This window comes from Typopeltis vanoorti, chromosome 1 (genome assembly GCF_054136105.1).
Source record: "Typopeltis vanoorti isolate ZY-2024b chromosome 1, IOZ_Tvanoo_1.0, whole genome shotgun sequence".
In the NCBI taxonomy this organism is placed as follows: Eukaryota; Metazoa; Arthropoda; class Arachnida; order Uropygi; family Thelyphonidae; genus Typopeltis; species Typopeltis vanoorti.
Genome location: NC_143549.1, coordinates 103,717,141 through 103,742,497, shown reverse-complemented (window position 1 = coordinate 103,742,497; position 25,357 = coordinate 103,717,141). Strand labels below are relative to the sequence as shown.

Here is a 25,357-nt window from a genome sequence, read left to right as displayed (position 1 = left end):
CCACCCCTCCCCGTTGTTTTCGCCAGGGAACCAGGGCAAACAGCGAAAAGTCAGCTACTGGAACAAATCCTAAAACCCACCTCAATTCAACATCACCAGAGTTCAAGATCGGTGCTATCAACATAAGAAGCCTGAATGGCAAAGAAATGCAGCTAGCTGAGGAATTGAATAAGTACCAGATCAACATAGTAGGGATGACTGAAACATAAAAGTCAAAAGCTTTTATGTTTCAGTGATCCTCACCTTTTATGTTTCAGTGTCTGAGATCTTTCTGAGCAATAAATACAAAATGTTATATTCAGGCAATGACAATCAAGGAAAAGAAGCAGTAGCCATAGTATTCAACACTAAATGCGAGGCTAATCTTCTTGAATGGCAGGCAGTCTCGAATTGAGTGATTTGGGCAAATATAAGAATTGGGGTGCTGGACAATGAGACTTATTTGTGCCTATCGTCCCACAGAAGGTTCTAGAAGTGGAGAAATCTTTAGAGGCTTTAGAAAAAGCAACTGACACAATGAATAAGGAAAAGTTGGTCCTTGTTCGGGATCTAAATAGCAGAGTAGGAAATGATTGTTAGACATCCAAAAATATTTGGGGAAATTTGGAGAAAAGAGCAGAGCTAATAATAATGCAAATACCTGTTGGATTTCTGCTCAGGACATGGACTGGTTATCACTAACACAATGTTCCAACATAAAAATGTGCACAAATTCACATGGAGAGAAGAGGCTAGGAATAAGAAAAGTCTCATTGACTATGTTATTGTTGATAGTGATGTTTTCTCCCTGGTGCAGGACACCAGAGTGTACAGAGGATTTAAAATTGGAAGTGATCACTATTTAGTCTTAAGCAAGATAAAATTGAATTTCATATTGAAAAGAAGAACATGTAAGAAAGTTTTAAAGTAAATAAAAGATGAGCAGCTCTCAGATGTGAACTGTAGTCTAAAATAGACAAATATTATTGAAGAAAAAATGAAAGAGTTTGAGAACAGGAACCAAACCTTGGAGATTCAGTGGCAAGCCCTGAAGAAAACACTGATTGATTCAGTCAGAGAGGCATAGTGAGGTTGTCTGCAAGGATAGAAAAATCAGAACTCCATGGTGGACACAGGAAGTTAAAGATGAAGTGAAGGAAAAGAAGGAAGCATATCAGAAGTTCCTGGCAAATAAGTCAGCTTGTGCCCTTAGAGAATACAGAGACAAATGTAAGAAAGCTAAGCACTGTGTAAAACTGGCTAAACCAAGTCATGGGAGGACTTCGGTAAGAACGTAGAAAATAAATATCAAGAAGGTGGCAAGATATTCTGGAGGTTGTTGAAGAAGCTCAGAATGGAGGAAAGAGTGCTGTAAAAGGAATTAGAGATGATAAAGGTGACATGAAAACAGGAGAAAAAGATATCCTTGAAGTATGGAGTAATTACTTTGAAAAATTGCTAAATGAAACAAGCAGTAATGATAGCACTGTGGTAAAAAAACACTGATCAGGCATGCAGTCAGGAATACATATCCATACTCGAAGTAGAAAAAGCAATCAAAATCCTGAAATTTTTAAAGGCGGCAGGAGTAGATGATATTCGACCAGAAATCTCAAATCAGATGATACCCATATATAAAAAAAAAGGGAAATAAAACTGAATGTGAGAATTACAGAGATATTTCATTACTGAGTGTTCCTGGTAAGATATATGCAAGTATACTTGAGAAACAGTTGAGAAGGATTGTGGAAGAGAAGCTTGGTGAAGAACAAGCTGGATTCAGGCCAAATAGAGGCTGTCAGGATCAGATTTTCACCTTACGACAGATAATTGAAAAATCATGGGTATATAACAAAGATCTGTATTTAAGTTTTGTAGATCTGAAAAAGGCATATGACAAGGTGCCAAGAGAGAGAAGCTATTCAAAATGCTAAAGTTATATGGTGTTAATGGGGCATTATATCAAGCATTACTTAGTCTTTATTTGAGTTGTAAGTCAGCAGTTAGAATTGAAGGAAGTACAGGAAGAGTGATGGTTTAATGTTAAATCTGGTGTCAGACAAGGATGTACAGCATTTCCTCTGTTATTCGTTATCTGTATGGATTACATTTTGAAGGGAATTGGTATTAAACCTGATATCAAAATTGGTGATGTTAATGTCAGCTTTTTGCTTTATGCTGACGATGTTATAGTTCTAAATAAATCTGCTACAAGTCTGCAAGATTCCTTGACTACATTGATTAATTGTTGTAATAGATATGTTATGAAGGTCAGCATTAAAAAGACGAAGACAATGAAAACAGGTTGAAGCATTGAAAATGTCAACTGTGTTGTGAATGGAGAACCTGTGGAACAAGTAAAACATTTCAGCTACTTAGGCATGATTTTTACTGAAGATGGTAAATTAAATATATAAATAGACAACAGAATTAGCAAAGCTGGTATGGTGGGAAGTCAACTGAATAAATTCATATGGAATAAGAGAGAAATTAGTCGGAACACTAAATTAACTGTATACAAGACAGTGTTCAAACCAGTTTTAACTTATGGATCTGAGAGCTGGGTCAGAAGTAAAATACTTGACCAAAGACTAGAGACTGCAGATATGAGAACCCTGAGAAAGATTAGGGGCATGAATAGATGGTATCAATAGCAATATCATATTAAAAATGAGGATATTAGGAAAGAACTTGACATTATCACCATCTAGGAATGCATTAGCAGAGCTAATCTCAGGTGGTATGAAGGTCAACATTAAAAAGACGAAGACAATGAAAATAGGTAGAAGCATTGAAAATATCAACTGCATTGTGAATTGAGAACAAGTCACTTAAACAGAATGGGAGAGGAAAGATTAGCAAAACAAGTGTCCTCTGCCAGGTTGGCAGAAAAAAGACCCAGAGGAAGACCAAGATATAAGTGGATTGATACAATAAAAAGTGCCTTAGAAGACAGAAATATAACACATGATAACATTGGCGTCTTCACAGGTAACAGACTGATTTGGAGGAAAATTGTAGATAGGAAGTTAGTAATGATGTAAATTTTTAACATATTACTATCTTGTACATCCCTTTGAGGGTATATATCAAGAATTTGATGATGATGATTATCGTAATAATTATTATAATAATTACACCTGCTCATTCCCTCCTTATATGGTTTCAAGAGATGGCCTGTTGTTCTATTCTCCCTCTCCCATTGTATGAAAAATTTCTTCACATTAACCTGGTAACTATCCCTTACCAACTTAAATGTCTGAATAATCCCCTCCTCTTCCTCCTATTCATGAGACTTTGCAAATTGCATTCCTCAATCATCACACATTCAAAAGACAAGTTACCACCTTCTCAAATCTTCTCTGAACCCTTTCTAATATATATTTTAACTACTGTGAAAACAGGTCACCACAGTAATATGAGGTTTAATCAAGTTCTTATCCAGTGGAACCATGAAGTCTTTATTTCTGAATGTCAAGGCCCTTCACATCATTGCCATAATCTGACGTGACAACTTTTGCAGTGTGAACCTTGAACTTCAGGTCTGTCTCCTTCAAAATTTCCCCACCAAATGCATACTTTGTATCCATCGTTGCCTACCAGATTTCAGGACCTTATGCTCTGCAACATTGAACTGCACTCCACTCACTTGCCCACTCATACAATTTGTGCGATTACTTTGAAAGATTGCTGAATTAAACAAGAAGTGATAGAACAGTGGCAAAAAATATTTAGTAGGAATGCAATCAGGTATACATATCAGTACATGAAGTAGAAAAAGCTATCAAAAACCTTTAATTTCGAAAACTAGCTGGAGAAGATATTTCTATGATATTCACATAGAAATGCTCTATATAGAGGTAATAAAAGGTTTGCACTGGCTGTGTGTTGCATAATTCAGAAGGTCAGTGAATCAAATTCAAGATGATTGAAGTATAGCTCTTAATAGCACTCATCTATAAAAAGGGAAATAAAAATGAATTATAGAGGAGCTTCCCTACTCAGTGTTCTAGGTGAGATTTATGCAAGCGTACTTGAGAAAAGATTAAGAAAAATTGTGTAAGGTAACCTTGGAGAAGAACAGTCTGAGTTCAAGCCAAATACTGGTTGTCAGGATCAGATTTTTACTTTAAGACAAATAATTGAGGAATCATGGGAATATAACAAAGATCTCTGTCTTGATATATTCACAGTTCATGGCTATTAATTTCAAATAACTACTCAAAAATTATTTCTTCATGAATTTCTCAGATGTGCAGCTAACACCTACACATCCTGAATATGTGCCTCAAGGTTATACCAGATATATTTCACATTGTGACTTTCTGTTGCAGTGTTAATGTTAAGCTTTTAATTCAAACAGTGGCAAATAATGCATAAAAATATGTAAATATTAATAGTAATATCTAAATTTAAGAATGAAAAGACTAATAGTCTCACTTTTTGATATAGAAGAAAATATTTGTTAAGCAATTTATGTTGTAATATATCTTCTTAAAGATAATTGATTTTCCTTTTGCTTTTCAGCTTCAGGTCAATGTATGATGTAAGTATACTATTACGGCCAATTATTGTTGATGTTAATAGTTCTTTTTACTATTGTAGTAGTTTTAAAGACTGCAACTATAAAATTCTCATCTCATCTTTTATTAACATATTAAACTTGAAAGTTTTTTTACAGTTAATTTTTTTTTATAAACCTAATTTATGTTGACATAGAGTGGTTAATATCATTTACAAAGTTCGGCTTTATGTGAGCGATTCAGGTCACCTGGTGTGTGTGTGTGAGAGAGAGAGAGGGGATAGATACTGAGTTTCTAGGAGTAATAAAAGTATTGCTACTTATGTATGAGCTGACTGACTCATCTTCAGCTGTAAATTCCTTATAAATGTTCCTTGCATTTTAGATGGGATTTGAATTCCGTTCTCTCCAGTCAGAGGACATGCGCTTTCTTCCTGTTGCTATAGCCATTATACTAGTGCAAGGCTCAACCAGAAATTAAGATCTCCATGCCTTCAGTTGCACTTACTAGAAGTACAAAATGGAGGAGAAGAATAATATACCTGCATAATGATGTTTCAGGAGTTAAGAAGTACATGACAGATATATTGTCAGTTCTCATTCTGTATTTATGTTTACCATCATGTCGTAAAATGAATTAGAAAATCAGAAATACCTCTATTTGTGAGATACACTCAGTGATAAAATTTCTGAATGCAAAAAATGTTTGTCCAGCTGAAATTTATCAGCAGGCTAGTGAAATGAGTGGAGAAAATGCTGTGAGTGAAGGAAGGATGAGAAGATGATTTAGGATTTTCAGTGAAGGAAGGATGAATGTGCATGATGAAGACTGAACTGGCCACCCATTGTTAAATACTGTTGATCTGCTGAACTAGTTGAATGAGAAGATTCGAGTAAACATCAAATTCACCAATTTTGAGTTGAGTGCACATTCATTTCATGCACATTTCTCATTCTTTACTACATGAAATTGCCTTAGAATTCTTATAGTATTACAAATTACATTCAAGATGAGTGTCAAAAATGCTCACTGATGATCACAAAACAAAATGCATGGCAGCAACACCAAACTTTTTGGAACAGTATTATAATGAAGGTGGCAACTTTTTTAACCACATTGTGACAGAAGATGAAACCTGGATTTCCCACATGACACTAGAGAGTAAGCAACAATTAATGCAGTGGCAGCATAAAGGCAGAGAAATTCAAGCAGACGTTTTCTTCCACAAAGATTGTGTGTACTGTGTTTTGAGACAGATGTAGCATTTGGCTCTTTTGACTTTATGCTTCAAAGAACAAATAAATGCAGATGTTTACTGTGAGACTCAAAATATTGCAGTTGTCTGTTTGAAATGGAAGACAAGGCCTCATGAACTCTGTTGTTTTGATTCATGCCAACTCATGACCCCACACTGCTGCCTAAACAATGCCATCTGCTTGAACAATTCAACTGGAAAGCTTTCCAATATACACTGAGCCCTGATTTTGCTACTAAATGGATTTTTTAGTAGCTCATCAACAATTCAGCAGCATTGATAGCTTGAAGATGATGGTGGTGGTGGTGGTGGATTGAATCAAAGCACTGGTGACAGACTACTTGATCAAGGGAATACAAAAACTTGTGTCCTGATATGACAAATGTCTCTTTGTAGGGGGATAATGTGGAAGTAGCTGACAATATGTGTAAACTTGTGACAATAAAATAATATGTCATAACCTTACAACTAATCAGAACTTAGTTTGTGGATGTACTTTATAGCTTCAAAATTTGTAATTCTTATTTTGGATTCTATGATATTCTTATTATTCATGTCAACAAATATAGAAAGGTAGCTGGAGTAGATGATATTGACCAAATATTGAGGTATAATCTGAACAAAAATGACAGTCTAACCATTCCAAGAATGTGGAGGACCCATTTACAACCATTATAGCAACCAGAACAAGCCAAAGAAAAATCTCAATACAGAAGACTTGAAGGTTGCTATACTAAGAAGAAAATCTTAGTATAGCAATCTGAACTGTACAAGTTCTGAAGAAAAGCTTAGTAAGGGAGGACTTTTTATTTTTTATTTTTTTTTTTATTTTTTTACCACTAGAGGTCAGGCTAAGTAAAAGATCAATTAACAGCATAGATTCAACTTAGCTTTGTAGAATGCAAGAGCATGTAGCTTGTCTTCATATGCACATGTATTTTTCTGATGATGACCTCAATACAGGGGTCGAAACGTCAAGTGTTATTTTATTAATAATAAGTAAAATAAGCATTTCAAATGCGTGTTTTGTGTCCCTAAATTCATAAATATGAATGCTGATCACCACGTAACCTTAAAAGAAAGATTGAGGTATAAACGTTTGTAGTGGACATACTGCATAATTCAGAAGGCCTGAAAAAGGAGGTTGGATTCCAGATGATTGGAGTAGTGCTCTCATAGTTGCCATCTATAAAAATGGTAATAAAGCTGAATGTGAAAATTGCAAAGCAATTTCCTTGCTAAGTGTTCCAGGTAAGATTTATGCAGGCATACTTGAAAAGAGGCTGAGAAAAATTATGAAGAGGAAACTAGAACAGCAAACTGAGTTCAGGCCAAATAGAGGTTGTCAAGATCAGATTTTCACTTTATGACAAACAGTAGAGAAATCATGGAAATATGACAAGGATCTGTACTTAATTAAAATTAAAGGGATATTAATCCCACATTGTTTTAAAACCGAATAAGAAACTCAAAGATTGGAATCAGAGTTTTCTGTGGATTTCAAGGTGTACTGTGAAGGGATGTTGAGCAGCAGCTGCACATGTTCCAATGAGCTTAGTACTAAGTGGGGGAATTATTGATGCTAATTCAAATGAACATTTCCCATGGAAATATTTAAAATATACATATTTAAGTAAAATCTGTACTTAAGTTTTGTAGATCTGGAAAAGGCATATGACAAGGTGCCAAGAGAAAAGCTTTTCAAAACATTACAATTATATGGGGTGAATGAACATTATACAGGGCAATACATAGTCTATATTTAAATTGTAGGTCAAGACTATCAGTTAAAATTGAAGGAAATACAGAAAGATTGTGTGATGCAAAATCAGGGTAAGACAAGGGTGCATACAATCTCCACTCTTATTAATCATCTATTTGGGTGGCATTATGAAAGAACAAAGCATTAAATTTGATATTTGAACTGGAGATAACAAACTCTGCTCTTCTCCTCCCCATTGTGTTCAGGAACACAATAAGGAGAAGAGCAAGTTGTATCTTTTGACAGATTTTTGAATCAGAAAACCATGACAGATTTTAAACCTCTAAATAGCAGAATTGCCCTTGTCAGACTTAAAGGATAACTAATAAATATATCAGTAATATAGGTCTATGCCTACATCATATGCGATGAAGAGTGTATTGATGACTTCTATGGACAAATTAACTCAGTGATAAAACAAATTCCAAATAAAGACTATCTCATTGTTCAAGGAGACTGGAATGCAAGTACAGATACTGAAAGGAATTTTCTCCCCAATTGTGGTGCATTTGGTTTTGGTGAAACCAGTGACAGAGGATACCCTTCAAAATAATTTAACATTTACTAATACTTTATATCCTCATAAGCCATTAAAAAGTGGATGGACTTTACTTAATGGATCTGTCCACAATTGAATTGATTATATACTTATTTGGTCAACATATAAAATATCAGTTAACCTTCGAAGACTAGATCTTTCCTAGGATCCAATATTGACAGTGGACTACCACATCATCATTGCTACCTTGAATCTAAATTAAAATTAATAAAAGGTAACCGAAAAAAAGTTAGTGTTGAGAAGTTGGAATCATCTCATATCAGAGAACAGTATAAGTCCCACATTCCTAATTCCTTGAATATCTTCCTAGAAGAATTCAGAAGTATTGATAATGAATGCAAACCATTTTCTGAAGCTATTTTAGAAATAGCTGACACCATAATAGGAAAATCTTGCAGGATAATCAAACCCTGAATTGCAGAAGACATTTTACAACTATGTGATCAAAGGAGAACTTTACAATCCACTATAAACAAGGATAATGATAGCAGGAAAAAAAAAATTTAAAGAACTAAACAAAATTAAAACAGCTAAAAACGAACTAGATTCTGAATGAATGTGGAAAGATTGAAGAGGAACTATAAAGAAACAATCCTAGAAGTGTTTCCCAAATGTTTCTAGGGTTGTTAAAGAAATTAACAAAACCTTTCACTGATAAAAATGGGTCAATTGAGGATCAAAATGGCAAGATTTTGACTTGAAAGGATCAATCAATAGTAAATTAGGACACATATGGGTAGCAGGTTGGGAAAGGAGGAACATGTTTACATTTAATTTAAAAGACTTTATATTGTATTCCTTGGGAAACACAACAGGGAGAAAGACTATTCCACAATACAGAGTTGCAGGGATAGAGGAGGAGGAAAAGAAACTTGTTCTGTGGATTTCAAGGTGTACTGTGAAGGGATGTTGAGCAGCAGCTGCACATGTTCCAATGAGCTTAGTACTAAGTGGGGGAATTATTGATGCTAATTCAAATGAACATTTCCCATGAAAATATTTAAAATATACATATTGCAGAAACCAAACGTCTGTTCAAAAGTGGGGGGGGGGGGGCGAGTGAGTTGGTAAGAGATGGGGTCATTAATCAATCTAATTGCTCTTTTCCATTTAGTCAAGCATTTTGAGGAAACTTTTAGGGGGGGGGGCAGGGCACTCCATATGAGAGCAACATTCAATAACTGGGTGGATTTGATTTGTATAAGGTTAGCAGCTGTTCAGAGGTGAAGTAAAGTCTTGAGCAAAAGAGAAATCCTAGTTTTTTAGAAGCTGAGGATGCAATGGTTAAGATGTGTTCAGGACAGGAGAGGCTTGATGTTAGAGTAATTCCAAGAATCTCAGATTGTCTGGAAATTTGGGTGTTGTCAAAAATAATACTGGGAGTAAATGATCTTTATGAGAAATAAGACAGAACTGGGTTTTATTAGTATTGAAATTGATGAGGTTATCTGAACCCCCATTGGAGGATGGCTTGGAGATCAGAATTGAGAATGGTGGTGGTTGATGTTCTGTAGGTTGTGGTGAGTAGTGTAGAGTAAGATTTATCAAATGAAAGGGAGATGTTCAGTGTGCTATTATCTGCAAAACTCTATATTTCGTTGGAGGTCAACTGAAATAGGTCACTGATATTATTATTATACAACACCTCCAGGGAGTCCAAAGACTCATCGAGGGATGGCACCTATTCTCCATCTCCACCAATCCTCCAACCGCAACTACCATCATCATCTACACCAATGCCATCTGCCGCCAACCACCACACTAGTATTTTCACAGACAAACATCCATGTCCATGGCAGGATTCGAACCCACAGCCTTCTGGCTGGAGAGCAGATTCGCTAACCACTCAGCCAACCAGGCCGACAGGAAGAGGATTGGGGAGAGGATAAGGAACCATCTACCATCACACATAGTGTGTGTCCAGTCAGAATGCTGGCAATCCAACCACAGAAGTCCTAACACAGACCAAATGATGGTAGTTTACTTAATAAGCCTTTGTGCCAGACTCAGTCAAAAGCTTTAGAGACATCAAGTGCAACCACTTGAGATTAGGTAGGTGCCTTCAAGGTAATGTAGGAGTTAGGAATTGATGATTTTTTCCCATTACTTTAGGCAGGACTGAGGTGAGCAAGATAAGGCAGTAGTTGGATGGCAGTGACTTGTTGTCCTTCTTGGGAATGGGTTGAATATATAGGCCAATTTTCATGCTGTGGGATAGATACCAGTGGAGTAAGAGAGTATATATAGGCGACATAGGATTGAAGCAAGTTCTGTTGCACAAACTTTCAGAACAGTTGGAGAAATGTGATCAGGGCATGGAGACTTTTTGCATCTAATTGGACAGTATTTTTCTGATCTCTTTCTGTCAAAAGGATAGAGGGAACATTGTATGTTTTACCATTGTCAGTTATGCATGCATTGGAAGCAAAGTATGAAGCCAGGAGATTTGCTTTTTCTGTGGTGATGAGTAGAGTCATCTGATTATGATAGGGTGAGAATAATGTTGGGCAGAAGTTATGACCAATTTGACCAGAAACCAAAAGACTCGGCTGCTGTTTTGATAGGCTGCTAATTTCCTGCTTTTTTGCTCTTTTGAACTCTGTTTTGGAAGCATTGATTTTTTTTTTTTTTTTTTTGCATCTATTTCATGCTTGAGTATAAGCTCTAAACGAGGATGGATTTCTTGATTTTAGCAAGTTATGGTGTGTTTGGTTTTTCATTTGTTCTGCCTTAGCATATCTTTTGGAGAACAAGAGTATGGTTAGGAAATGGCAGTTCAGAGTAGTGTGGAGAACGTATGTTTCCATTCTGGTGAGGATTACTTCGCTAATAAGTTCAGTGCATATGTTTAGGTTGGAAGGCCAGAAACAACAGTTCAGCCATGGGAATGAGGCTTCGAAGTCACAGACTGTCTCACTTGGCACTGTTATAATGCCAAACTACTCTTGTATGGGAGTGGCTGTGTATGCATTGTTGCATGAGGGAGAAGATGAGCACTAAATTGTGGTCAGAATTACCTAGGAGGCCCACTGCATTCACTGTGTGTTTGGAAGGGTCATTAGTGTGGAAGAGAACTAGGTGTTTGGGGAGTGGTTAGGGTTATTTGGTATTGTGGTTGGCATCTGAACAAGTTCTGTAAGGTCGTTAGTGATGGCAATGTTTCAGCATATCTGCCTGCAGGATCTGTACGACTGGTGGAGGAAAGCCAGTTGGTGTTATGGATATTAAAATCTCCTAGGAGGATGATTTTGCTCTAGGGAAAGTAGGATTGGAGAAAATCAGTTTTTAAGGAGAGGAAATTAAAGAGCCCAGAGTGGTTGGTTGCATTAGGGGAGCAATAGACAGCAAATGAATTTGACTGAGTCGGAAAGGTCTCTTTTCAACCAAAGTTGAAAAGTTTCATATGAAATCTTTCATATGAAAAATTGTAGAAGAGAAACATGGGACAGAACAAGCAGGGTTCAAGCCAAAAGTGTTGTCAGGAACAGATTTTTTTTTTTATTATTATTTTTTTAAGGCAAACGATTGAGAAATTATTGAAACAGAAATTATGAAACAAATAGTTGAGAAATTATGGAACTAATAAGAAATATCTGTTGTTTAAGTTGTCAGTCTAGAAAAGGTACATGATAAAGTAGTAAGCAATAAGCCATTTAAAATAATTATATGATGTAGGAATATTGTACAGAGGAATATATAGCCTACACATCATAACCATCCAATTCCTGACATGTACCCTCAAGGAGTGTACAGGATATGATAGTACTACATGAAAAACTTACATCATTACTAACTTCCATCTATAATTTTCCTCCAAATCAATCTGTTGCCTGTCAAGACTCCAGCATTATCAGATCTTATATTTCTGTCTTCTGAGTTACTTTTTGCTGTATCAGTCCACTTATATCTTGGTCTTCCTCTGAGTCTTTTTCATGCCAACCAGTCAGAGAACACTTGTTTTGCTAGTCTTTCATCTCCCATTCTGTTTAAGTGATCATACCACATGAGATTAGCTCTGCTAACATATTCCTATATGCTAGCAATGTCAAGTTCTTTCCTAATATTCTCATTCTTTAATATGATATTGACATTGATGCCATCTGTTCACATCCCTAATCTTTCTCAGGACTTATATCTGTAGTCTCTAGTCTTTGGTGAATTGTTTTATTTCTCACCAAGCTCTCAGATCCGTTAGTTAAAATTGGTTTGAATACTATCTTGTATACAGCTAATTTATTGTTTTGACTAATTTCTCTCTCTTATTCCATTATAAATTTATCCAGTTGACTTCCTACCATAACAGCTTTATTGATTCTGTTGTCTATTTCCGTATTTAATATACCATCTTCACTAAAAATCATGCCTAATTAGCTGAAATGTTTTACTTGTTCTATAGGTTCTCCATTCACAATGCAGTTGATATTTTCAATGTTTCTGCCTGTTTTCATTGTCTTTGACTTGTTATTGCTGACCTTCATACCAAATCTGTTACAACAGTTATTCAATTTATTCAGGGAATCTTGCTGTCTTGTACTGGATTTATTTAGAAGTATAACATCACCCTCATATAATCCATATAGATAATGAATAACATCAGGGTAATGTACACCGTTGTCTGGCACCAGATTTAACATTACACTATCTTCCTCTACTTCCTTCAATTCTACGAGGGCAGTCTGAAAAGTTCTTGGCCTCTTGATCATACGTAGCAACCTATCGGCAAGATTTTTTTTTTTCTAAGTTGGTACATCTGTCGTAACCATCCATGTAAAATTGCAAGTCATTCTATCAAGTAGTTTTTATACAGCTGTCTGAAGCAAAAGTGTTGTCTGTATCGTTTGAAATGGATAAAATTGAGTATCGTGCAGTTATAAAAATTCTTTGTAAAAGAAGGTTTAACACCAAAAGAAATTCATTCGAAGTTGATAAAAGTTTATGGGAACTCTTCTCCTTCATTTTTGATGATTAAGAAATTAGCTGCTGAGTTTAAACATGGCCGTCACAGCCTTGAAGACAATCCACGTGAATGACATCCAAAAAGTGTAACAACACCAGAAATCATTGTTCAAGTGCATGATATGGTATTGGATGACTGGGGAGTCAAAGTGCATGAAATTGCTGAGACTATAGGCATTTCAAAAGAACGTGTAGGATATATTTTGCAAGAAAAATTGCAAATGAAAAAGCTTTGCGCATGATGGGTGTCGTGCTTGCTCACAGCAGATCAAAAATGCACTTGCATGAAAATCTCTGAACAGTGCTTAGAGTTATTACTATAATAAGCCAAAAGGCTATTTTACTGGCAACATAAGTTAAGGCAGATGGTAAAGGGATTTACCATCTCCCTTTAACTTAGTGCTTAGAGTGTTTTAACAAGAATAAAACTGATTTTGGGTGTCGATTTATTACTATGGATGAGACTTGGATTCACCATTACACATCAGAATCCAAACAGTAATCAAAACAGTTGACAGAAGCTGGTTATTCAGCGCCAAAGAAGACAAAGTCAGTTCCATCAGCAGGAAAGGTATCGGTGGTATCATGGCATCAGTGTTTTGGGATGCTAAAGGGTAAAACAATCACCGGAGAATATTAATCTGATCTTTTAACCAGACTAGACAAAAAAAAATTCATGAGAAAAGACCCAGTTTGTAGAAGAAAAAAATCATCTTTCATCAGGACAATGCACCTGCCCACAAAGGTGTTTTGGCAATCGGAAAATTAAGGGATCTGCACTATGAATTGTTGGAACATCCACCCTGTTCCTCAGATTTGGCTACCTCTGACTTCTATCTCTTCCCAAAAACTAAAATTCCTCCTCGCTGGTCAGCGTTTTTTCTTCGAATCAAGAGGTGATTACAGCTGTAGAGGGGTATTTTGCAGATCTTACTGAGAACCACTACAGGGATGGGGTAATGGCACTGGAGCATCACTGGAATAAATGTATTAGTCTTAAGGGAGATTATGTTGAAAAATAAAAATAATTTTGAAATTATAAATTCATTTTTTCATTGTTAGGCCAAGAACATTTCAGACCACCCTCGTAACTGCTGACTAACAACTGAAATAAAGAGTAAGTATTGCTTGGTATAATGCCCCATTGACACCACAAGTGTAGCATTTTGAATAGCTTTTCTCTTGTCACCTCATCATATGCCTTTTCCAGATCTTCAAAATTTAAATATAGATCTTTTTTATATTCCCATGATTTCACTACTATTTGTCATAAAGTGAAAATCTGATCCTGACTGCCTCTGTTTGGCCTGTATCCAACTAGTTTTTCACCAAGCTTCCCTTCCATAATCCTTCTCAACTGTTTCTCGAGTATACTTGCATAAATCTTACCAGGAGCAATCAGTAGGGAAATACCTCTGTAATTCTCACATTTGGTTTTATTATTTACGTGACACCTCCAGGAAGTCCAAAGACCCATTGAGGCATCGAGGCTTGTCTCCACTCACTTCTCTAACTACAACGAACTGCAACTACAATCATCATCTACACCAACGTCATCTACTTCTACTAGTATTTTCACAGACATTTATAAGCATCCATGCCTACAGCAGGATTTAAACCCACAGCCTTTTGGCTGGAGAGCGAATAAGCTGACCACTCGGCCATCCAGACCAGTGTTTTTATTTCCCTTTATATATATATGGATACTATGAGAGTTCAAAATCATCTGGAATTCGTCCCTCTGTCCAGGCCTTTTGAACTATGCATTAAAGTCACTGTAAGACTTTTATATGGTGATGTTGAGTTGGGAGTGTTTCAGGATTTGTTCCAGTAGCTGACTTTGCCCTGTTTCCCTGGCGAAAACAACAGGGGAGGGGCCTTGTTTAACCAGGTGATGCCCCAGCTGGCGTGAAATTCTGTCATGTTGTATCATTATTTTATATTGTGGTTTAAGCCAATAAGAATACAATTTGGTTTACTAGATCCCATATTGCCAGCCCAACCTCATTCATTCAGTATTCAGGTAGATACCTAACAGGGTGCACCACAAGAAGGTGAGAAATTGGACATAAGGTCAGAAGCCCTTGTTACGTCCTTACTTTACCTTTTATTTTTCTTCTATGTCTTACGCTGCTAGTCTTTATCTTTAATTTTGTCTAATATATTACTTTGTTCTTACATATTTATCTCCACTCGTCTAAGTCACTTGATATAACGTTCTTTCTCCCCTTTTTTCTACTATATACCCTTAATAAAATATTTTCTTATTAATATTATCACAGCTATCCTAATTCTCTCACACATGCAAATAAAACGTTTATTTTCTACCAAGTATTCTTTCCACTAGTTCTTTGCAGTCTCATTGGCCTCTTTATATCTTATGTTTTATCTAATCACACAACAATCTAATAGAGTTCACCCAATAAGTATTAACAAAATTTATTTTTTTTCACTGTGCCAGCTAATACCTTGGATAGACGGGATTCTTACCCAGGCGACCCTCTCAGAGTGATACATGAAAATTAGATTGAATTTAATCTTGTCCCTCTTATTTCTTCCTCACAGTCGTGGCTCGCTTTAGGAGTCTATATACAAGGGTTTAACCCGCTTAGTTCATTAGCATTTTATGAGCAGTTGTTTTGAATTCATAAGACAAAAGCAGATCAGGCAGGTACTTGAATGAAACATTTTAATAAGCTTGAGGAATTATGCAAATATACATTATAGACATATTATTAGGAATGCTCTCAAGGTAAATCAAAGGCTCAAATTTTAATACACTTAGACACACATACAAACTTGCATTGACCACTATTACAAGCATTTTCAGCATAAATTCATAGGCTAATATCATACCATCCTAATACACGTGGTCATCAATTAACACAATAACACACTTAATACATTAAGTTTAGCTTGTTCAGAGATATTCTCGGCCTCATAGGGCAAACAAATCTTATCACAATCTTGGCCCGTACTAAGCCATAGGCCATTCTTACAGTTCCTTAATTTTAGTCCATTACAAAATACTCTCTTAGGGGATCACACTCTTCTAAAGCTGGAAATAGGAATTCAAAGGTCTACCTTACCGTCTCTGATCTTAAATTCTTTGACCTTCTTCCTGCCTTGTCTGGTCATCAAGGCCTTCTGTTTTAGTTTCCTGGAGATATCCTCATATTTAGATATGAGGATATCTCCAGTCAGACTGTACGAGTGGAATCTCAGTGGGAAAGATGGGAGGTGGCACGGTATCCATTTGGTTCCTCCGTCGCACGAAAATGCACAGCTATCCTAGTCCAAGGATATAGCTAGGCCCATTACTAACACTGCGACAGATGAACCAAATGCCTTCCACGACTAGCCAGGAACTTCTCCGACGGCGAACTCGACCACTGTCCGCAAGGTCTGGAACCAGGAATCCGAGGAAAAAAGCCCGGAATGATGCTTGCACGGCCTTTTTGTTTAATTTTCAACTCTTGGCATTTCTCGATCTTCGCAATGCGCGCCAACGCAGTCACGTGTGTTTACGTCAATCTCCTTAGCTCCCTCTATTTAGTCACACGTGTACCTGATTTCTCTTCCTGGAAGGCGCTTTTGTTTTTTCTTCCAGTACTTCTTTCCCTCCCTTCTTATGCATAATACAGGATGGCAAAGGTGACCCTTGAACCCTGACTCACAGGCTTAGCTATTTTAGTACAAGAGACGGGGGTCTTAAGTGGATTTGCCAGCTTACATTGATCTCTACATCTGGCACACACTTAATACAGATTATTTTTAACAGCTCTTTATACAATTTTATACTATTCCTAAATTTTAAATTGATTTGCATTTACAAACAGCTTACACTTATTCTGTTGCCAACGTTCCATATTCTCTGCCTAAGTTGTATTAAAGTTGTGACCTGAATATTTTATAATAAACATTTCTTAGCCTTTTCAGGACACAACACCCTGGTCGGTTCTCCGCATTCCTTTAAAGGCTACGTGGGAGTCTCCTCTCAGTTATACAGCTTTAACCGATTAAGCGTCCTATACAAAAGTTGGAATTGATAGTTCTAGAGAAAGGTGTTTGATGTAAAATCAGGTGTAAGGAATATTATAAGAATAAATAGCTGAAATAATTTACTTGTTTTGTAGGTCCTCCATTGAGAATTCATTTAATATTTTTCGTAGTTCAATCTATTTTCATAGATTTTGATGTTTTACTCTGGAATATAACAGTAGCTATAGCATGCACTCTTATTATATCCATTATTCATCATGTATATATGAATAACAGTCCAGTTTATTGGTACTTTAAACACATCGCATTATGATGGAAAGTGCCATTAAACTGGATATTTATTTATCATATGGGTGAAAATACCAAAAACGAATGAGCAAAACTGTACAGATTGACAAATCAGTTAACCAATCAATGGCACTGTTTGGGAATAAGTGCAAGTTCTTAAGTCCTCCAGGAAAGAAGTGTGTAGGGGCACTTATCAGTGATATGATGCATAGTCTGCACATCGTTACACACACATACACACACACACACACACATGCAAAAGGGTGACTGTAAAATTCCCCACCGATGTAGTAAGTGGGCACAGCAGCTTTTCCAGTCCTAAATCTGTTTAGCTGACTCAAGAGGTATCAAGGTAGATTAAATCCTGGAGATCTGATAGTTGGATCTGTTATCAGGTACTTGTTTGTAATTTATTCCAGAGTCTTCTCCACCAGCCCTTGGGATCATCATCATCTGATATTTCCACAAGTCAGATGGAATCTGGAGGTGTGAGCTGTAAGTGGAGAGATATCAGAGTTGCATAGCTGACCACAACTGGATGGAAGGTTGTGGATAGTGGATCACCCCCAGATATGGAGGACAGCTGCAAGATAAGCAGGGTAACCTGGCAAATAGGCAATCCCTGACCAACAGCAGCAATCAGGGGTCGTGGTGGTGCAAGTCTTGGCAAGGCTTCTCAAACCAAAATGCCACAAAATCCTAAGATGACCATGTAATATGGCACTCTATGCTGCCATTAAATAAGCATACCCCTGGGTACTCAAAGATACCCAAAGATCATCTGCAGTGATTGTACAATTCATGGAGCAGTCATGAACTGCTCCATGAACTTCTTCTAACAGCTACTTCTAACTACTACTACTTCTAAGCAGCTAATACCTTACCCTGATCAGGGTCCAAATGCCAACAACAGTTATCCTGGATCTACAAGAAATGAGCACAAACTGGATATCAGAATCAGAGAGATTAAATTCATCTCTTCATACAGAGATGATGTTATGTTCTTAAATTTAGTACAAAACCTCAAAATTCTTTAAATAAATTGAATAGCTGCTGGTCTTGTCTATTTTCATAGGGAAAATAGATAGGAAAAGACTATGAAAATAGAACATGATTATGGAAAACTAAACTTATTCTTAGTGCAAGACTATAGGGCAGGTAAACATTTCAGCTATGTAAGCACCATTTCTAGTGATGATAACAACTTAAATTTTGAAATGTAATGGAATTTGAATTCTGCCTCAGACACAGAATCTTCAAATCAGGACTTTTCAAGTGAAGGTAAGTTAACCAGTCTCATACAGAGTTGGTAGCGTTTTTTCTCCTGGAAACTTAGGTTTTTAATCCTACTAAAAGGCAGACTTATCAAAGAATATATGCAATTTACAGATATAGCAGATTATGCAGAGAGAATTAACCATCCTATCATAGGCATTAATGAGACTTCTTAGAAGCCAAGTTGCTTAACCATGACAGGCCATCGAGAGGAGAAAAGTAATGAAATAAGGAAAGGCATGATGAAGCCATTTGGCATAAATTTATATGGAATAGAAAAGTTGGTAAGAACTCGCATATAGAAATGGGTGGACAAACTAGATATACTTTGCAAGGAACAGCATAGGTTAGCTAAAGGGAGGTCATGCTGAACAATTTGCTCATACTGTACAGTATGAGCAAATTGCTAAGGCATTTGATAGGATACCACATGAAAAGCTGTTGCATAAACTAGAGAATATGGGATTGGAATATAAACTATTGACTAAGATAATTGGGTGGCTAACAGACAGTTATCAAAAAATGGTATATGGAGTTGCTAGATTTAAGGACGGATCCCAGGGATCCGTCCTTTGACCATTTAATATATGCATTAATGATATCAGAAAAGGACTGACAGGCTGACTTTGAATAGGCTAGAAGTGTGGGCAGATGATGATGATGGCTGGCATTTCAATGTTAGTAAGTGTAAAGTTATGCAATTTGGCATAAATTAATAACATAATATCCAACAGTATATTGGTGAGATTATGCTTGGAGTAACTGATAACTGACAAGGCTAGGAATCTTGGTGCTCAAAGGTCATATAACAGAAATTGCAAATGCAACTCAGAGCATAATGGCTATGTTGAAACAAACATTGACATGTATCTGGATTACTGTGTACAGATTTGATCTCCTGGATTTCAAAAGGATAAAGAAGCTGTGGAAAGGCTGCATAGAAGAGTTACAAAGATGGTATCAGGATTTATGGAATGTAGATTGAGGATAGATTGAGAGTATGTTGACTATAAGAACTGATAAACAAAAAAAAAAAAGAGGGGTGATATGATAGAGATCTACAGACTTTTGAGAGGGCTTTATAGGATATTGGTTGATTAAATTTTTTCATTATATGGAAGGTGGGGAGAGGACAGGTTGACATCCATAGAGGTTTGTGTGCAGTTAAGAAAGGTGTAAGAGCTAGATTTTTCTCCCATAGTAGTACTATGAGTGAGTGAGTGGAACAGTTTGCCTATTGATGTAGTGGATAAGTTTAAGAGAAGGTATGCAGCTGGTGTGGCCTCCCTTAATGAGTTCCTGATTCCTTGGAGGTTTAATAATTGAAAAATTAGCCAAAAGACTAAACTAAAAGTATACAGGATAGTCTTTGAACCTATGAATTTGAGAGTCTTAGGAATAAATCAGTTAAGCAAAGACATTATTATTATTATTATGTGACACCTCCAAGGAATTCAAAGACTCATCGAGGGTACTCTACAAATCTCTGTCTCCACCACTCAATTCACCAACTACAGTGAACTGTATCATCTACACCAATGCCATCTACTGCCCACTACCACCAATAGTATTTTCACAGACAATCACAAACATCCATGTCTATGACAGGATTCGAACCTGCAGTGGTTAGTGTATCTACTTTCCTTTTGGCTGGAAAGTAGATTCACTAGCCAGCCTGGTTGGACCACTCGTCCAACCAGGCCGGCTAGAGACTAGAAACCTGACTGAAGACTAGAGACCACAGATATGAGAGTTCCCAAGGCAAATTGTGAGAGCCGACAGATAATATCAGGCAGAATCATATTAAAATTAAATATATTAGAAATAATATTGATAACTTGATATTGTTGCCATTCAGAAAATGAGAAAATTACAGTTTTCAGAACACATTTGATTACAGAGAAAGGAGAGAAAGGTCCCAAAGAAAGACCAATAACAGGGCAGAATGATGTAGTTAATAGTACTAATAGAAGACTGAAATGCAAAATCTAACTCTCAACAGTTGCTGCTATTAGATTTAAATGACTGTAGTGCTTGCTCTTTGATTTTGTTATTAGATACTTGATATTACTTATACATAGAAGGATAAATCAAAGTTTTAACAGACAGAATATAAAAATGAAGGATGCTTTTTTTGTTTCATAATTTTTTTTTTTTCTCTGGCAGTACATAACACTGTACTGACTGTTATGGCATTTCTTTTATTTTTGTCCATGTCAGAAGAGCAGTGAAGTGTTGTGCATTTTTTGTTAGTCCCAGAATGCCAAGTCAAGTGATATTTATTAGTAGCTAGCCGTGTATAGGAATGGCAGTGATTGATGTGTTTTGAACCAGATCAGCTGTGTTTGACCGAATCATGAAGTAGGAGTACTTCAGAGTGCAACAAATGTACATTTCTTTTGGATGGTAACATGTCAATAATATAATTTGGCATTAACTATGGCAAGAAAGCAGTGGAATGATTCCTTTTGCTGTTCTCCACATCATTGCCTGTGTCTGAAAGTAATCTGTCATCTAGACCTGTCAGCATTGTTAAAATTGGTGTATTCATGTTGGTACTTCTTTTACTGCTTTCTTTTAGCATTAATTTAGCATGACAAAACCAGCGTTGCCAATTTAGCTCTTTTGGAGCTAGATCTAGCTCTTTTTTTCCTTCCCTAGCTCCAAATCTAGTTCCTTCAGAACTAGTTTCAGCTTTTTTTTAGCTGTTTTTATAACTTACTGTTAAAGAAATTGTTTTAAAAGTTTCCCAGATGTTCGCATTTGATAAGGAATTGTATTGTACATTTGGTGCGAGCATCGTACACGTTTCAAACGCATGATGAAGTCAGTCAGTCAATTGGCCCAACAGTCTGTCATTTTGTCGCCTTAAAGTTGATTGTACAGTGTTCTGGTTGGTAGTTACGACAGCGAGTGGGAAGTTTTCAAAGACTGATCGTAATTCATTGCAGTAAAGAGTTGAGTAGCCTTCTTCAAAAATGAGCAAAGAGAAAAATAAACCTTACAAGCAAAAATTTAGGAGGGAGTGGTTGCAAATGGGAATGTTTAGTAAATGGTTGTGTGAAGTTCCTGGTGATGCTACAAAAGACCACTGTAAGTTTTTGCAGATGTGATATAGCTGCTAAATATTGTCAGCTTGTAAAGCATAGTGAAACTAAGAAACATCTTGCTGCAGTTCCATATAAGGCTGTTCCTATTACAAATATGCTTGTGAAAAAGTCTGATGAGACCACGAACTTTGAAGGTAGATTAGCATTAGTTCTTTGTTGTCACTCATCATTCAACAGTTGCGATCATCTAGTAGATCTTTTCAAAAATATCATCCCAGACAGTCAAATTATGCCAAAGGTAAAAATTCACCGAAACTAAGTGCTCTGCAATTGTAAAGCATATTCTAAGTGAGCATTTTGAAGAAGATCTAATTGCAGACATTGGAGATAAAAATGTCAGCTTGCTAATAGACGAATCAAATGATATCACAGTGAATAAGATTTTAGGAATGGCCATCATTTATTATAGCAAGAAATTCAACAAAATTATGCATACATTTCTGAGCATGGTGGTTCTAGAAAAGTGTGACACTAGTGGTATTGTGGCTGCACTGAAAAAAGAGCTCTTGACCAAGAAACTGAACATTAAAAATCTCATTGCAATTGGTACAGATAACGGCAGTGTTATGGTTGGTGTCAATAATGGCATTTATGAACAACTGAAGGCATATATTCCCTCCTTAATTTTAATTAGATGTGTATGCCATTCATAACAACTGGCAATATCTCACACTTGTGCAGAATCTCTCCCAAGAAAATCAGAATTTTTAGTTGGCGAAACGTATAAGTGGTTTTCACATTCTTCTTCAAGACAAGCAGCATACAAAGAGCTGTATCAAACTATCAACGAAAATGATACTCCTCTGAAAATTGTAAGCAATTGTGCAACAAGGTGGCTCTCCATTGAGCCTACAGTAGATAGAATTCTCAGCCAGTGGTTGAAATTAAAAACTCACTTTGAAGTCATAAGTTTGACTGAGAAATGTTACAAAGCTCAAATTTTGTGGGAGATGTACAAAGATGAAGGAATCTGTTGTACCTTTTATTTTTGCATCCTGTTCTAATTCAAGTTCAGCAAGTTAACAAATTTTTCGAATCTAACAGTGCAGATAAGATGAGATTATTTGAAGACCTTTCTCGTTCACTCTATTGCTAATATGTTAGTGCTACCATCATCCACAGTCAACCCTCTAGAGTCAGAGATTGATGACTATTTGGATCCTAATCCAAATCTTGGTTACAGATTTGAAAGAAAAATTTCAGAGTTGATGATACAAAAGAAAATAACACAAAATGATGAGCAAAATCTTAGAAGTAGAGTAAGACAGTTTCTTCTTGGTCTCTTCAAACAGCTTAAGCAAAGATTGCCTGAAAACTTGAATATTTTAAGAATGATGTCTTCTTTTTCTGTTGACAATACCCTAAAACATATAAAAGAACCTGTTACTCCCATCTTAGAAATAATGCTGAAAACAGAAAAATATGTTGCTGCTGCTGAATACCAGTACAATACTATCCACTTAAATAAATGGACAAATATAGAAAACACTGAGCTATTCTGGACTGAAGTACGAGAATATAAAGATGCATCTGGAATGAATCCATTTAAAGAAATTGCTCAGTGTACAATAAATTTATTAATACTGCCAAATTCTAATGCGGAAATTGAACGAATTTTTAGTTCTATGAATGTAGTTAAAACTAAATTAAGAAGCAAGATGGAATTGCCAATGCTGACAGCTATTTTGTCAGTCAAGTGTGGCCTCAGGCGTAACAACAAGTGCTGTACAGACTATCATTTACCAGCATCTACGCTGAGTGATATTGGAACGATGGCCACATATAATAAAGCTGAAAATCTAAGTGAAAACGTGGGTGAATTAAGCACAGAAGACCACATGGAAGATGCATTTAGCCACTTATATGCAAGTATCACTTCATCTTGAATAAAGTAAGTAACTTAAAAGTATCAGCTACTACTTTTAAAATTTTAGCTTCAAATTTTATTTTTAACTCCTTTTTAGCTTTTTTTAGTAATTTTCATTTGGCAACACTAGACAAAACACCTCTCACTATATACTGGGCCATTCTCCAATAAATGTCAATTTCTGAAAAACCAGCAAAAATCAGATGTGTTTGTTCCTGTGATGCTTGTACAAACAGGGGGGGATAACATATTTGGAATGCTGTGAAAACCAGTATATTGTTTTTAGCCCTTTTGAAGTAATATGAAAATAATAATTCATCTTTCATTTATTCTGAAATGTTCATTTTATAATACTACAGTATATCAAATACAAAAAAAAAAAATGGAAAGGCACTTTTTCCTTTAGTTATGTACAAGGAAAATCAGTAAGCTACAAATTGTTATAAAAAAATAAAACAACCGAAATATGAATCTCATGAAAACATTTATTTCTCCACATACTCCACTTCAACATTTATACATTTTTCCCAGCACTTTATCAGTCCTTCAGAAACCAGCAACATAGAATTCTTTTGTCTGTCTCAGCCAACTCCATACCTCATTTTCATCCTCCTGATCATCAGCAAAATGTTTGCCACCAAAAGGTGTTGTTTCAGTGGGCAAGACATGTGAAAGTTACTTGGGACAAGGTTGTGGGTATAAGGTGGATGTTCGAGTTCCCAGTGAAGTTCTTTATATCTCTCAAGGTTCCTATAGCTTCATTAGGTCTCACATTATCATGAAAGAGCAATGCTCCTCTTGTCATTAGGCCTGGACATTTTTGGAGAATTACGCTGTAAAGCTTCATAATATATGCACGTAAACACAAGAAAGATATTTAATTAACCAAATATTTTGGTCTGGAAATAGCAGACCATCTTCAGTAGCACTACAAGAACAGTTAAAAAAAAAAAAAAAAAAAAAAAAAAAAAAAAATACAAGGTGGAATACTAACAATAGATCATTTAAAAATAGAACAAGCTGCGTGATGTTATATCACTAAGTATTAAAGGGAATATTTTTAAGCAGAGACATGATTGAAATAAAGATATTAATTAATAATATTAAATAACATAAAATTAATATGAATTAATGAGTTATCCTGATTAATTAGACTTTCCCAGATTTTTGATATAGATATACAGTCATTCTGATTCAGGTTAGGATGATGGAGTAAGGCCTCTACACTTTCTTTGAATAAACGTTCAAATTTATAACGGGATCTATGTAAAAGGCGAATTTTTGACCAAAGGATGTTGTGGTTAGTTTCAATTCCGTGCTGTGCCAGATTTTTCGGGTTTGTTGTGATGAATGGGGGATTGATGTCTTTGGATTCTTTTTTCAAGAGAATGTCCAGTTTGTCCAAAATAGGAGAGATCACAGTTGCAGGGAATTTGATAAACTCCAGGAAGAGATATAGTTGAACGTTTGTCTTTAGGAGAAGGAAAATGGGAAGATAATTTGTTAATAGGTGAATACATAGCTATTAACTCATATTTCTTCAGAATTCTTGCGATAGGTTCTGAAATCCCGGAGAAGTAAGGAATTGGAACTCAACGTATTGAATCTTCATTGTTTTGTGGTGGATTATAAGAATCGAGAAGATGTTGAGTACTCTTTTTGGAAAAGCCATTAAGTTTCATGTGTTGTTGGATAGTAGAAAGTTCTTTCTGTAGAAAATTAGAAGTAGAACAATTAGTTTTGGCTCTTCTGATAAGACATTTTATGATTCCTGTTTTTTG

General features: G+C 36.0%; 1 protein-coding gene across 1 annotated transcript in view; it reads left to right on the top strand.

The window, feature by feature from the left end:
• Positions 1 to 25,357, top strand: part of LOC150110268 (selenoprotein K-like) — a 105,795-nt gene that overhangs the window by 54,396 nt on the left and 26,042 nt on the right. The window contains exon 3 of the mRNA XM_090398749.1: positions 4,507 to 4,525. Coding sequence (XP_090254875.1) covers positions 4,507 to 4,525 — 19 coding nt within the window. The remainder of the gene's footprint in view (positions 1 to 4,506; positions 4,526 to 25,357) is intronic.